The sequence below is a fragment of the Pipra filicauda genome, unplaced genomic scaffold (assembly GCF_003945595.2).
Source record: "Pipra filicauda isolate LSUMZ 115617 unplaced genomic scaffold, ASM394559v2 scaffold266_size1643727_pilon, whole genome shotgun sequence".
In the NCBI taxonomy this organism is placed as follows: domain Eukaryota; kingdom Metazoa; phylum Chordata; class Aves; order Passeriformes; family Pipridae; genus Pipra; species Pipra filicauda.
Genome location: NW_024104383.1, coordinates 879105 through 894689, shown reverse-complemented (window position 1 = coordinate 894689; position 15585 = coordinate 879105). Strand labels below are relative to the sequence as shown.

At 58.8% G+C, this 15585-nt stretch overlaps 1 protein-coding gene and 1 long non-coding RNA gene across 3 annotated transcripts in view; both read left to right on the top strand.

Moving 5' to 3' along the window:
* Positions 1 to 2064: 2064 nt before the first annotated feature.
* LOC113995747 lies at positions 2065 to 3499 on the top strand. The gene is made up of 3 exons (XR_003543516.2): positions 2065 to 2125; positions 2808 to 2930; positions 3282 to 3499. It is a non-coding gene; the product is annotated as an uncharacterized LOC113995747 (long non-coding RNA).
* Positions 3500 to 12744: 9245 nt separating this feature from the next.
* PRKCB (protein kinase C beta) overlaps positions 12745 to 15585 on the top strand; it is a 98228-nt gene continuing 95387 nt past the window's right edge. The window contains exons 1-2 of one of the 2 annotated variants that reach the window (XM_027736145.2): positions 12745 to 13027; positions 13278 to 13309. In XM_027736145.2, coding sequence (XP_027591946.1) covers positions 12858 to 13027; positions 13278 to 13309 — 202 coding nt within the window. In that variant the 5' untranslated portion in view covers positions 12745 to 12857. The remainder of the gene's footprint in view (positions 13028 to 13277; positions 13310 to 15585) is intronic. The other variant, XM_027736147.2, reaches the window with a different exon arrangement.

The window sequence follows — 15585 nt, the reverse complement described above, 5'->3', positions numbered from 1 at the left end:
GCTGGGAGAGCCCAGGGCACTTCAGAGGGATGCCAAAGGCTCTGCAGACATTGGGCACGTGCTCAGCTGGGCACTGCCAGCCGTGTCTGGCACCAGTGCTTTGGGGACACAGGGAAAAAAATCGGGGTGTGCTCTGGGAGCAGCATCAGAAGGATGTTTGTGTGTCCCTGTCTCTGCCCCCGCCCTTCCTGCGCTCACACTGCAGCTCTTTCACTCTGGATAAACACCCTGGACAGACAGGGAACAGGGCAGTAAAGGCGTGCTCTCCCTGTGGTCGGGCTCCCCGTGCCAGCCCAGCCACAGGAACGCTCAGGTCCTTGGCCATGGCAGAGGCTCCTGCCAAAGCCCCGGGTCTGTGGCACAGCCACCGCTCTGAGCTGCTCACCCACAGCACGGCCGGCACCGGCTGAGCCCGACTCGGCTGCTGGCCCTGACTTTGGTTTCTGGTCCCAATCCAAGCTGGCTCCCACTCCCCTGTGAGACCCTCGGCCTCGCAGCAGCTCTGGGGGGGTTCATGTCCTGCCCTGTGCCCCCACCCGCAGCCGGTCCCTGGTCCCCAGCTGGTGGCCATGGGCACACGGCTGCTGGCAGCTCCTGGCACTGCAAGTGCTGATGTGTGGCCCGGGAATGTGGAAATGAGCCTCCCCCCTTCCCCAGATCTGCTGTGTTGCAGCCCCCCCAGAACAGGGAATTCCTGGCTGGGGAGCTGGGGGGCAGCGAGGGGCAGCACTGGATGCTCCCGCCCTGGCACAGAGCTGGGCAAGAATCATTTTGTGCCCACACCCAGGGCAGCACAGCTCAGCCTGCCAGGGGCTGGTCCTGGCGAGCCCAGACACCGGCACACGAGTCCCTTGGCTGGGAGGATCCGGCTCCACTGCTGCACCGATGCCCGAGCACCTCTGGTCTCGCCTGCAGGGAGGGACAGTGGGGAGCCAGGGGCTGAAGGAGGGATAACTCTGCGTGTCAGCAACAATCAGGACACGAGGAGGAACCACAGGGCTGGGAGCTGGGCGAGGCTGTCCCCGTGGTGGGGTTGTCTTGGTGCTGGGGCCTCACCGGGCCGTGTTCCTGCACGAAAGGCTTTTCATCCGGGCAGAACAACACCCAGCTGTTTCCTGTGCCTGCTGCCTGTCTGCCCTCTCCTGCAGTCTGGAAAGGAGGAGCTCCCAGAGTTTTCCCTTCCAAATCCTTCTCCCAACAGGATTAGGGGGGCTGCCAGTGTATTCCCCCAAAGCCTGGTCTTAAAATAGCAGTATCCCCGAGCAGAGGCAGCACACTGAGGTGCCCAAATGTGGCAGGGTAGGATGGATGAATGCTTTTAGAACATGCCCCATGAGAGCATCTGGGAATTCTCCTGTTGCTCGGCTCTAGAGGTTTTCTGCAGCTGGAGAAATCACAGCCTGAAAAGGAAAGGTGAATGAATCCTTTGAGCCCATTTTGCCCGTCGGGCGGATCCGCAGTGGCTGCGGAGGGCGGACCCCGAGCTCATCTCCCAGTGTCCGTGCCAGCCCTCGGTGCTGCCCGAGTGCCACGGGGAGCTCCCGGGGGTGCTCAGCCGGGCCGGGGTGCTGGGTGGCTGCGTGGGCAGGGCCGGGGGCGCGGGGACAGCGGAGGTGGGCGCTGACGTGCGGAGCCAGTGCCGCGCGTGAGCTGGCAGCTGCATGTAGGAGCCGGGAGCGAGGGATGGAGGAGTGGGAGTCGGGATGTATTCTGGGGAAGCTTTTACAGCCACACCATCAGCGGGCACAGGGATGGGGATGGACTCCTGCCCTCCTGGCCTTGGATGGTGCCCATGGGGTTGAGGACTGTGCCCCCAGACTGGGCATCATCTCTCATGGCTCTGCCACGTCCCTCACCGCTGTGCCATGTCCCCGATGATGTACCATGTCCCTCGACACTGTGACGTGTCCCTCACTGTTATGCTATGTCTCTCATCACAGTGCCACGTCCCTCACTGCTTTGCCATGTCCCTTGCTGCCATGCCAGGGCCCTTGGCACCATGCCATGTCCCTCGCCACTGTGCCACCATGCAGCCCCGGAGCACTGTGCCAGCCTCCACTGCTGCATTTGCTCTCCTGCCCCGAGCAAGGCCCCGAGCTGGAGCAGCCCCCCCACCCATCAGCAGGTATGCAAAGAGCACTAACGAGCCTCCCCACCACATGCAAAGCTCCGGGGCTCCTGCCAGAGACCTGGGCTGTTGCACGGGGCCAGGGAGGGACATCTCCAGCTCCCCCCCAAGTGGTCCCAGACCTGTTTCCCACAGCAGAGCTGGAGAGGCTCTGGAGCACGGAAAGGAAAGGAAATGTGGGGAGAGGGGATTATTTCCTCCTTCCCACCCTGCTCCTGTTTCTACTCCTCATTCTCTAGATCTTTCACTTCTTGTTGGCACAGGCCACCCACTCGGGCTCCCTGGGGAGGAGCTGGCACAGAGGTGTGCCCCTGGGACCAGGGCAGTGTGGGGGCTGGGACCCCCGGAGCCCTGCTTCCTCCCGGAGCCCTGCTTCCTCCCGGAGCCCTGCTTCCCCTCGGAGCCCTGCTTCCCCTCGGAGCCCTGCTTCCCCTTGGAGCCCTGCTTCCCCCCGGAGCCCCCCTTCCCCCTGGAGCCCTGCTTCCCTCAGCTGGAGAGGGAAGAGAGCCGCTGGTGGCAGCGGGGGCTTCATCCCCTCCCTGCACCCCCACTGACATCCAGCCTCGCTTCCCCCGGCTCTGAAGTGTTTCTGTGCCCGGCATCGCTGAAGGATTTACATTTTAAAGGGGGTTTAAAATGGATTTGGGCAGACATTTATTTCCAAGTGTTATTTTTTCAGCATTTGCCACTTTGAATGTTTGTGAAGAGGAAATAACAGACAGAAACCACAGCAGGCAAAGCTTTGGAGAACTCACTTGTGCTCATGCAAATGTGGTGAGAGTGACAGTCTGGGCTCAGACAGGTAACCCTGAGAAACGGCTGAGTGTGAGGGTAGTGGTGGAGGTGCGTGAGCAGCCTGTGAGCAGCCCCTGCTCCTGGGGCCATGGATCCCTCCAGGGTCCTCTGTCTGGATGTGCACCCTTCTCCCATGCCAGTGGGGATGGATCAGGTCAGGGGGCAGAGAGCAGGCAGGAACCCCCTCACCCAAGCTCAAAGCTGGCCGAGGAATCACTGCCCCAGGAGACTCCCCTTCCAGCCCTTCCATTGTCCCCAACACAGGGATTTGCTCACAGCCACTGCACCAGCAGGACCCCAAGGAGTGGGTTTTGCTTCAACAGCGAGCGTTCCTTTCTCTCCTTGCCGTGTTCCTCAGCTTCTGGGTGACATCAAACCTCCAGTTGTTTGTAGCAGTGAGGACCCGAGCAGCAGGACCTGAGGGTGGGGAGGTGCTCCAGGCACGTGTCACCAGCCCTTCCCACACTGGAGCCGGAGGCCGGAGCCGTCTGGAGCTGCCGGACTGGAGCAAAGGCTCGGCGGAAGGGGAATGCTAATCATGTTCTGTGCTGGCAACAGCCAGAATGCTGCACAATAAATAGCCATTTTAATTACTGCACAATATTTACAAGATTGCTTCCTCATTTGGGAAATTAAAACAAATGCTCCATCAAAATGATCAACACGATACAGTAAAGCACAGGGCTGATAAAGGAATCCATGGGCTGCTAATCGAGGGGGAATTAGCACCTCCGTGCTGCCTCCTCTGCTGTGCGACCACAGTGGGGAGGTGGCAAAGAGCCTCGGCAGTGCCGGGTGAGGTGGGGCAGCGGGCCCTGCTCCGGGGTCCCCGCATCAGGGTCATCTCCTCGGGGTCCCTGTGCTGGGGTCCCTGCACGGGGTCCTTGCACTGGGGGCTCTGCACCAGGGTCCCTGCGATGAGGTTCCTGCACCAGGGTCCCCACACTGGGCTGCGGGGGGGGCAGGACCAGCAGGGTTTGGCAGCTCAGGTGAGGCGCAGCCAAAAGGGGACCAGGGAGGTCTGGGCAGGAGCTGCTGAGTTGCCCAGCGCCGCTCACAGCGCGGGTTTGGTTTCTGAGCAGTGGACGTGGCTGCCACTGTGCAGTGCCGGGGAGGTGACCGTCCCCTGCCCCAGCAGCGGCGATCCTGCCGGTCGGGGGGGTGCCGGGCCCGGGTCCCTCCCTCCTGGACCTGTGGGTGGGCGCAGGGGTTGTGCGGGGTCCCCTCCGTGGTTCACGCACCCTGAGCCTCCCCCGGCGTGGCGGAGATGTCCCTGTGGGGAGGGGGTGGCCTCTGGGTACCGAACCCCCCACGGCTGCTCTTCCCCCTGCTCCCCCCCTTCGCCTCCTCCCCCCCCCCCCCCCCCCCCCCCCCCCATTCTGGCTCTTCCCTCAGCTCCTTTTCCCATCTCCTACTTTTTTATTTTTGCAGCCTTTCCGTTGCCATGGGAACGGTGACATCCCGAGCCGGGCGGAGCGGAGGGAGCGCGGATGCCCGGGGCCGCCCCAGACACGGGCGGGGGTCCCACGGCTGTGGGATCCCACGAATGGGGGCGTCCCACGGGTAGGGAACTCCCCTAAAGCATTCCCTTTCCAGCGGAAAGAGCAGCGGAATTTAATTACATTTAGGTACCTACTGCCAGACCAGCGAGTCCTTTCAGGAGAGGAAACTCTGCCTGGAACGAATCGGGCTGGGGACGGGGGGGCGGGAGGAACAGCAGGATGGCCCTTAATATCCAAATGTGCGGTGATAAAGGAGCCCGCAGGACCTGATGGATGTGATCCAGGCTGAGTTGGGATTGTGGAGAATTCACCGCCCTGGAGCAGGGAGGATGCCTGGGAAGCACAAGGTGACATCTTGAGGATTGTCCTCTGCCCCGGGGGTAGGGAAGCAACTGAGTTTCATGGGGAGGTTGGGAAAAGAAATAGAGAAGGAGAGTAGTGTGACCCCTGTGAGTGACAGGGAGATGTTCACCTGAGCACACCACAGCAGCCCCGGGCTGGGCACAGCCAGAGGGTTTGCCATGGCCTGGTGTCCAAGGAAAAACTACCTGGAGACAGGAGCTTTGTGGCCAGCCAGACGTGCAGGACCCCAGCAGGAGCTCTGCAGCACCTGGGAACAGGCAGGGCATGGCTCCTGCCCGTTCCCAGGTGCTTCAGAGCTCCCAGCTCCGAGGGGAGCAGGAAGGAGCTGGAGGAGCTGCGGTTGATAGGGAAAAGCCAGAAAACAATTTACAGCTTCCTGCAGATGGCAACTGGTACGATCTGGCTGACAAACACAGATGAGCAAGCGTGAGGGAGGGATAAATAAACCTCGGAGCTCATGGAGTAAAACAACCTGCTGTGATTTACTGCAGAGAATTCCCACTCGGCCAGTGCTGGTTCCCTCCCCTCCCCTGCGCTGGGGTGGGCAGTGTGAGGGGCTGGGGCAGGACCCTGGCCCCCAGGGGACACCCTGGGGCCACTGGGCATCCACATCCTCCCACCTGCTGCCCCGGGGATGCCCTTGGGGCCAACGAAACCCAAGAGCAGCTGAGGCACTGCTGGCCCAAACCAGCCCCAGTCATTTCATTAGAGAGGAGGGAAAACCTCATGCGAATGTTTTCCATTCCAAAATTCTTTTGGTTTCTAAACTGGTGAAGCACCAGATCTTTCTGGGGGATTTTTTTTTTTTTTTTAATGAAACTTATTCAAATATTTCTGGAAATTCATCAACAGGTAGCTTGTCCTGTGTCTGCCATTTTTTTTCATTGCTTCTCCTCCTGTCGTGATGCCACAGCTGAAGATGGCAGTGGTGTCAGTGGTGCAGCCAGGGGTGAGCTCCCAGGGTCACCTCTCCTTGGAAGGAAGGGGGATGTCACAGCTGTCACAGGGTGTTGGGGATGCTCCAGTGACACAAATCTGTGTGTAAGGAAGGATCCACAGCCTGGCAGCCACCAGCAGTGGGGGTACATGTCACCTGGGGTGGGCTCAGTGCCTGGGGAACGGGGGGGTGCCAGCTGAGCAGGGGCAACCACAGTCCTCACTGAGGGCAAGTGTGTGTGTGTGTGCTCAGGCTGTCGAGGGTAAGGCCACTGAGAAGGCAGAAACAGCAGGAAGGAGAGGAATGGAGAATGGAGGAGGGAAACCCTCATCCCTGGCTGCAAAGCCTCCACAAGCCCCCTGCCCAGGCACAGTCCCACCCACTGTGGGGCAGGGGAGGGTGGCCAGTGGGACATCAGAGGACAGAGAGGCAGGACCTCGGCATGTCTGGCCCACAGCTCCTGCCTGCCTGCTCCCCCTCAAGCTGGAATAATCCCCACTGGAAAAAAAAACATGAGATAAATGCGGTGAGAAACAGCAACCCCCACCCGGTGCTAACGGGCCTGTGCTTCATCCCAGGCTTGTTTGTGCTGGGGAAAGACTGGAGCAGCTGGAGAGAGCCAGGAGTGGAGCTGCTGGGGAAAGGGAGCAGGGCACGATGCCCCAGCAGCACAAACCAAATGAGCCCCGTGCTCACTTGGAGGAACCAGCAGGGAAGAGCCAACTGATTTTCTGTGGAGCATCTGTGAGCAGGGATTTACGTGCCCAGGGCAGACCAATGGCTGTGCCAGGATAAGCTGGGAGTGGACAAAGGCCAAAGCCATCGCAGGAACATCCATCGGAGAATTTCCCAGGATTTGAGACACCCAGGAGAGAGGATTCTTGACAAAACAGGCTCTGGAGCATCCCTGGGTACACCCCTGCTCACAGCTGGGCCCGTTGGCACCCGTGGATGTGGAGCAGCAGAGAGTGGCTGTAAGGGAAGGGGTTGCTGGCTCGGCTGGGAGGAAAACCCTCCCAGGCAAAGCTTAATGAAGAAATCATTGTGCAGGGATCAGCTCTGTGCTGTTAATGAGCCTCGTTGTTATTTAAATGAGGCTCCTGGCAGGGCTGGGTGAAGAATTCATCATCAGATGATTTTTCTGAGATGTGATGAATGATGGATATAAAACCAGCCATCCCTCGGGAGAAGGAGGCTGCAGAGAAATCCAGCTCCTGGGGGAGAGCAGCTGGAGTTTGCCATGGCACAAGCAGAATTATTTTGCAGCCCAGAAGAGGCAGGTGCTGCAGCCTCAGCCCAGGGATGGGAGAGGGTTGGCTTTGCTCTGCCTCCAGAGCTGGGCTGTGTTACCAGGCTGTTCCAACCTGGCCTTGGACACTTCCAGGGATGGGGCAGCACCAGCTTCTCTGGTCAACCTATGCCAGGGCCTCCCCACCGTCACAGGGAAGAATTTCTCCCCAATATCCCATCTAGCTCTGCTCCCTTGGTCTGTCCCTCCATCCATTCTCCCAAGTCCCTCTCCAGCTCTGTGGGAACTCCTCCAGGCACTGGAAGGGGCTCTGAGCTCTCCCCAGAGCCTTCATCGTGCATCAGCTCGAGCCCATCGCTCACAACTTGGTGTTGCTGCTGTTCAGTTTGGGTCTTGCTTTCTTTATCCAGCACAGAAATGCAATGCTGTCCTTAAATCTCCAAGTTTTTGCCTGGCTGCCCAGGGCCCGGAGCTCCCCTTTGCACCCTGGTGACACATGTGGAGGTGGCAGTGTCCCTGTGCTCCTGCCACCACTTCGACCTCACTGTGCACCAACCCAGCCTGGAAGGCAGTGGGAAATCCCCCCTGCATGGGATCAATAGCAGGGGGGATCAACACCACTTCCCCAAGAGTCATAGGATATGGAAGTCACTTGTTGACCAGATGGTTTGGGAACCAAGCAGCAAAACCCCAAGGATTTTACCACAAACTTTGCTTAACCAACTGTGCAGGAAGGCAGTTTGATGTGGGCCGTTTCTGGGTACATGAAACAGAATTAATTTGTTCTCCCTGAAAGCCAGCAGCCAGGAATATGAAATATTTAAACAGCCTAACCGTGTTTGGGATGTGCCGAGCCATGCAAGCACCCGATGTGCCTCTGCTTCCTGAGCACACAGGGTGGGAAATTCAGGGTCTGCAGCTTTTGGGCAGGGTTGGCACCTGTGCCCCTCACCAGAGGGGGCAGAGGGTGTACAACCACTGGGCAGTGAACAACACAAGCTCCTCATCTCATTTATTCATCTGCAGCGAGCTCTGCCTTGAGGAAGGAGGGAGAAATGCTGTTGACTCTGAAGAACAGGGATGTATTTACACAAGCCCCCAGCACCAGGCACTGCAGGTCTGTGTGCTGAGCTGGGAACAGGCTGACTGCTTTGACACAGCCCTGCTGCCCCTCACAGCCCGGGAACTGCATCCCCAGGACTTCCTTGCTCCCCAGCTTGCTCCTGGGTGTCCATGAATCCTGGGCAAAGGAGCACAGACTGTCTGGGAGCCTGGAAACAGGAGACGAGCTCTGCTTCAGCAGGAAATGGTGTTCCCTGGTGCAAAGGGGAGATGCCATCCTGCCTGCCCTGCCCCAAACGGGTGGGCTGGGGGAGATAGAGCCCTGTTAACCACTTACTGCAGCCCCTTCACCTGCTCGTGCCCTCCTGCCCCTGGGTGGAGGGTCAGCCTGTGCCAGCTCTGCCAGCCGCTGTCACCTGCTCTCAGGGGGCCATCAGGGCTCACATTCCTTTGTTTGCTTTGCCCAGGTTTCCTTCTCTCTTCCCAACACACCTGGCTGCCTCTGCTCCCTCAGTTTGACCCCCGTGGTGAGCAGAGGTGGTCTGGGGGGCCGTGGCCAGCTGGAGCCCACCGTGCCCCACGGCAGCTCTGCCACTGCGGGCAGTGATCCCGATGCCCCCGTGACAGCCCGGTTTGATCCCTCTCCATCACATCCCTGCATCCCAGAGCTGCCAACTGTTCTTCATCCGTGCTGCCGGGTGAAACAAGGAACAGTCAGGAGAAGGGAAATGGAAACGATGGATTTCTGCATCCAAGAGTGGAGCAGGGGCCGCTCCGGCCGTGCCCTGCCCCTGCCTCTGCGGCTCCTCCCGCGCTCCCCGGCCCCTCCTGAGCTCTCTGGGAGCTCACGCACCAACACTTGGGCTTTCTCTCCCCAGCGGCTGCTGTGGAGGATCTCCTGCCGCCGGTGGGTGGGGACCTGGGTCTCCCCTCACACGAGTGCAGCATCTCTCTCCCGCTTCATCCTCGCTGCACGGAGGCCGTGGAACATGGAAAACTGTGAAAGCAGAAAGGGAAAAACCAGCGAAGCTGATGTCACCCTGCTGCAGGGGGGGTGGGGGGGCTGCCTGTCACCTCTTCTGTCCCCAGTGTCCCCATGGGACCCAGAGCAGAACCCTCTCCCCCAGTGGGTGCCCAGTGGGGCCAGTGCTGCCCCGAACCAGGATGTCCCAGACTGCAGCTCCAGCTGTGTCTCTGCCCCCAGACTCTTTGTCCCATGATCTCCAGGGCCCCCTGGGCAGCCTCTGAGAGTTGCCTGCTGTGGGCAGTGAGAAGCTCCTCCGAAGTTTGGTGGAACCAGGGTTTTCCTCCTAAGATGATCCCTATTCCTGCTCCATGGTGCCCTGTCCCACATCCAGGGTCCCTGTTCCTATTCCAGTATCCCTGTCCCTGCTCCAGGACCCCTCTCCTGGCCTTGGCCCTCCTGGCATGTGGAGTGGGGGCAAGAGGACATCCACAAACGGATGTGGAGGCTGCTGAGACACCTTTATATCTAATTAGAATCGGGCTCTTCCTCCACCTGTTTCCTGTGGTGGATTTAGGTCCCAAAGTAAAGAAAGCTGAAAAAAAAGAGCCAAATCTCTTCTCCAGCTTCTTTGAGTTCTTTAGAGGAAGCCAGTGTGGGCACCAGGGAAGCAGCATCCCCACATCAGCAGGAGGCTGGAGGCTGCAGGCGCTCGCTGTGCTCCCACACCCGCCGCTGCAGGGGTTCCTGCTCGTGTGGAGGCAGAGCTTGCCTAGGAAATGGGGAGAATTCGCCTTGGTTTGGGGGATTTGGGGGATTCTGTCTCTTTGCCGAGCTTTGGGGCTGGCTGACTCTCACCAGTGTGGGCTCACCCAGCGTGAAGCGAAGCTGAGGGGCTGGAGCTGGCTCCTGCAATGGCAGCGGGTCCCTGACCTGAACCCCTGGGGATTCTGAGCCGGGGCTGGGGGATTTTGCTGGAAAGGGCTTGTGTTACTGGTCTCCTTCCCCCCGGCCCTGCAGCCTCACGCTGGGCTCTGCTCCCACATTCCCCAGCCCAGCCCTGCGGCGCTCGGCTCCTTCCCTTCCCCAGAGCAGCTCCTCGCTGCCGGGTGGGAGGATGAGGTCCCTTCCTCAGGATGTGAATCATGTCTCTCTGGGAGTCTGCTCCTGCACCCGCTGTCTCCCGCAGAGTGGGGCTGCTCTCCCACCCCCTGCAGCAGAGGGAGGCTGCAGATCCACCGGGAAAGGCGAGCCTGGATTTGACAGCTCCGTGGAGAGCCCTGCGTGGCAAGGAATGGGGTCACCATTTGCCCACACCACCGGCTGGGGTTTGGTACCCTCCTGAATAGATGGAGGGGAAAACAGGACCAGAACCTGCACTTTTATGGAAATGGGAATGAACTGGGCTGATTTCCCCTCTGCTCCACCACTGTGCTCCCCTGAGAATGACAGTTCAGGGTTGTTTGTGTTAGTCCCTCGTCACACCTGTGGGGACTTCACTTGCATTAATAAATATAACAGTTTCCTTAGAGGAAGAAGCTGCTGGGATGTTCATCCCAACATTTCAAAGTGCTGAGGGGATCTGGATCCTCAGCTTCCGTGAAAATTAACACGGTCATGAAAATCTTGCCTTTAATATGACATGACTCAGAGTGCACTAAGTAATGAAAAGGGTAAAATAAGGTAATATGATGTAAACTAAGCAAAGAAGAAAGCAATCCCCTGAGAGCAGGAACTGGTATCTGGCTTTTGTACTCCTTGGCCCAGCAGTGACAAAAGTTTGTGCGTTATTATCATGATTATTTATACTCATAGGGGCAAACTAAAGCCATATTCTCTGGATTCCACACACAGCAGCTATGCAGGGAAATGGGAACATACAGTAAAAGAACAACAAAGGAGAAACAGGCAAAGCCCAGAGTTTACAATTAAAATGAGTAGAATTCAGCCTGGTGTGGCTACACGAGCAGTGCAGCAGCACTGAGGGTAACACACCACTCTCCTCGTGAAAGCACACAGGGCAGGAGCCCAAACGCCCCGTTATTATTTCCATTATTGCTCCGGTTCCTTTCCACACAGGAGAGTTGTTTCTGCTGCGCAGGTTTCTGTGTGTGAGCCCGCAGGGGACGGGGCTCCCGGGGCAGTGGGGACCCCGCAGCAGGGCTGGCACTGTGATGGGCACAGAAAGCATCCCCTGCAGCCCCCACGCTCTCGGCACGCCAGGAACCTTCCCCTCATTCCCTCCCGACACGAGCACAGCACGAGGAGGGATGCCTGCAATTTATTTCTCCTTCTTAGCAGGAAAATCAGGTGCTGGGAGCTGGTACCAGCCTGCCTGTTTCTAGCAGGGTGACATCAGCAGGACAGGTCAGCCACGTGTTATTACTGTAATGAACCATTTAAAGCAGCAACATAATAACAGCCCTGGGCCTATTTTGAGAAAGCCTCCTGGGCATTTAATTCCATGGAGGGAGAGGGGCTTTCTTCAGAGAAAGAGCACGTAGGATGGATCCCAGCAGAGCAGGGATGGTCTTGGGCCCCAAAGGGAAAGGATCACGTGGCTGCAGAGCCAGAATTAAATCCCACAAATGAGACTTTAGAAAGATCTGTTGTTCATGGAATTATTTTTGTGGTTATGCTTCCATTGAAGATGTCTCCTGTTTTGATTTGAATTCTTATTTCCTCAGTGCTCAGACCAGGATGATGCAGCACGAGGTGGGCACAGGGAAACCTGGATGTCAGAGGAGACTGATGGATCTGATTTTCCATGTCCGTTAGTGCCGGCAGGGAGTGAGAGAGAGATGAATGGTGGATGTGGTTGGAAAATTCCTCCATGCCAGCCAGCTGAGGTGTTTGCAGTGGGTTGGGTAAAAGAAGATCATTATTCCAACAGTAAGTTTAAAAACTCATTCTGAGGGGACCACTGAGCTGGTCAGCTTTGTGTCCCTGTGCCCATGTGTGAGCCCTGGGAGCGTGGCCCTGCATGGGCTGCTCATGGTCATGGTCCTGCTGCCCCAAGCCATGGTCACTCCAGTGCCCGGCCTGGCATGGAGCCATGCCCCTCTGCTGTGTCTGAGCCCCTGCCTGGATCCCCTCCGGACTTGCTGCCCCTGCTGCTGACTCCTGTTGTGCAGAAAATCAAGGTAGAAAAAAATAGTTCTGGCCTCAGCAGTGGGAGGTCTGGGACTCCTGAGGGAGCCGGGGAACACCTGTCATTGTCACTGCCAGCCCTGCCGTGGGTACTGGGGTGGGTATCTGCGGTGGGTGTCGGGCAGGTGCCACCACAACTGGCACGAAGTCGGGACTTCCCCGGCTTTATTGTTGTTTTTGCTGTTGTTGTTACCGTCGTTATTACCGCCATTGTTATTGCGTGTCTGCCTCCCACTGACTCTGCGGGCTCCGGCGCTGTCTGCACGGGCGGCGTGTCCCTGCCCGGTGTCCCTGCCCGGCCGGGCTGGGGCCGTGGTCCCGCCGCGGTCCCCGCGGGGCCGGGGCAGCATCATCGCGGGGATGCAGATGCTGTATGCAAATGAGACGGCGGGCTAGGCCCCGCCCACTGCGCCCCGCGAGGGGCGCTACACAAATGACATGCAAAGCACGTGGGGCGGGGCCACGGCCGGACGGGGGGCGGGGCTTGTCATGTAGGAAGCGATAAGGGGCGCGGCCTGGGATGCAGATGAGGGGCGGGGCGGGCGCCGTATGTAGATGAGGGGGCGGGGCCGCCCGGGCGGGTGTCGGAGCCTCCCGCCGGCTGCGGGAGCGGCACCGAGCGGCAGCGGGTCCGGCGGGCACCGAGCCCCGCACAGCCCAACCGAGCCGAGCCGGGCCGGGCCGGCGGCCGGCAGCCCCCGCACAGCATGGCCGAGCCGCCGGCAGCGCCGGCCCCCGAGGGCGAGGAGGGCCCGGTGCGCTTCGCCCGCAAGGGCGCCCTGCGGCAGAAGAACGTGCACGAGGTGAAGAACCACAAGTTCACGGCGCGGTTCTTCAAGCAGCCCACCTTCTGCAGCCACTGCACCGACTTCATCTGGTGAGCCCCCCCAGGACCTCCCCGCACCCCCCCTCCGGGACCCCCATCCCGCTCCGGGACGCTCGTCCCCGTCCTCGCCCAGCCCGCTGGAGCTCACCCTCGCCCGCCTCCGGGCACCCCTTCCGCTCCCGTCCCGCGTCCCCTCATCCCCCCGCATCCCATCCCGGGCCCGCCCGGTCCCTGCTCCCGCCGGCCGCTCGGGGCAGGGTGGTTGCGGTGCCGGTGTCTCACTCCGCCTCTCTCTCCGCAGGGGCTTCGGCAAGCAGGGCTTCCAGTGTCAAGGTGAGTGTCGCCGTGCCGGGGGGGCTGGGGGGATCCGCACACCGTGTCCGTCCCCCGGGACCGGCCCCGAATATCCCCGCGGAACCCGAGCAGCATCCCCGCGGCACCGTCCCCGAGCATCCCCGCGGAGCTGGGGAAGCAGCTTAGTCATTTTTTTAATCAACCGAGCAACTGGTCGCTGCCTTTAAGCCGGTCGGGTTTCGTTTCCAGAGATAAGCGCCCAGGACTTCAGCAAAATCCCCCGAAAAAGGCAGAGGGAACTTGTTTTTTAATGAACTTAACAGGAAAACATGTGTTTGGCTGGCAAACGGGCTGGGTGAGGGCTCCTCTAGGGCTGGAATTGCGCAGCCTGCAAGGACTTGAATGGCTTAGTTGTGTTGCTGGGGAAAGAAATGAGGCTTTACAACAAAATATGATGCAGTAGCTGGGTTACTACGACCAGAATTCTTTGTTCTGATAATGCTGGGATTCTGGAGGGGCTCTTTAGGGATTGGTGATGTTCTCTCGGGGAATTCGGATGAATTACCCAGGCGGTATCTGGTTGCTCTCGTTGCCAGCCCAGCTGTGGGCTGTTCCTGCCTGCAGCTCATCCTGCCCTGTGGGTGCCACCTGTGTGGGGTCCAGGTCTGGCTGTGGGGTTCAGATGGGGCTGGTGCTTTCAGCTGCTGGCAGTGAAATTTTGCTCTTGTGAATATTTGGGACAGAGTTTTATTTTGGTGGGTGGCTGAATCCCAGGTGGAGGTATTTGGCATGAAAACAAACTGGCTGTAGAGCACTAATATCTCCAGAACTGCTCCTCCTGGCAGCTGTCTGGGTTGTGGTGTGGCACAGAGCCCAGGCTCGGGGTGCTGTGGTGGGTCTGGATCTCGAGGGCAGCTGTACCTGCAGGCAGGAGGGCTCTGTCTTGGGTGCTCTCAGGAGCATCTCTGCAGATGCTTGTACAAGCAGTGTAAGTCTAATCCAATTTAAATGATGCTGGTACTCATCCTTAACACTTGCCCTAGTAGTATAACCTTAAAATACCAAAACCATCTCCCTGCTGCCTCCCAAACCCCCACCCGAAGGCCTGGGCAGGTGTTGGCAAGCAGTGGAAAGCAGGTATGGAGACTAAAACATGTCCTAGGGCTGTTTCTCAAGGTCACAGCTTCCCCTGGTACCTGAGGTTTCACACATGGGCAGTTCAGTCATGTTACTCAGAGGAGTTTTGTGCAGCTTGTATCTCTGTTGTGGCTCTTCCCAGCCTTACCCGGCTGTTCATTCCCTGGCTTTCCTTACAGTGCAGGCTTATTTGTGCAAACACAATGTCCCTGAAATTTGGAGTGTGCTGGAGAAGCTGGAGGGGACCATGTGTTAGCAGGGCAGGGTTTTCCTGCATTATTTCTAGAGCTTTGCTCAGTTCTACCTATAACATCCAGGGCTGGATAGCTGGAGCCTTTCCAAGTCTCATCCAGCTGTCAGGAACTATTATCCAAACCTGGAGCTGTGCTCTTGCTTCAAGGTTTATCCTTACATGTTTGTAACCAGTATCAAATCAGTCCTCGGTGCAAGGCCAGTGGGTGGCTCCATGAAGGTGGTCTCAGAGTTGCCAATGCACAGGTGAAGGGTCTTCCCCCCAGTAGTAGATGTCGGGCAGAGCAGTCCTGTCCCTGGGTGGTGGGGCAGGAGCCCTTGTGAGGCTGCAGTGACACCAGTAGCATTTCCAGGAGTGCTCAGTGATGTCTCCAGGGGTGTGTGGCTGGTCTGTGACATCCCGTTCTGCCTTAAGAAACCACTTTCCAGGTTGTTCTGGTATTACAGACATGAAAACCTCCTTACTGTGCAATAGGAGATTTTGTAGATTTGGGTCTGTAGAACAGCCCAGTCCTTCCTTTCCTACAATCAGTGACCTGTGGATTTTCAGTCACCCCTTCTGTGAGGTGCTGAGGTGCCCAGGTGAAAGTGCTCCCGTTGGTGGGGCAGCTGTGGGGGTGATGCCCATCTCAGTGGGGGCACAGAGCAGCTGGTGCCCCTTGGTGGAGGACACACTGTGTCTCCCTGCAGAACACTCCCGGGTTTGCAGTCGAGCACGAGGAGAAGTTGCTCCCTCCTGCCATCTGCTCTGGGATCAGGATCACAGCCACCCCGAGGTGCAGCTCTCCTGTGGTGGGAGGCAGCACTTGGGGTGCCAGGGGGTCAGGCTGTTCCACCAGAGCCCTGGGTGCACTGGGTCATGTGGGTACCACCAGCTTTGGGGTTGTGCCCCACAGGTTGTGCTGCAGCTGCTGTTGGACTCGGTA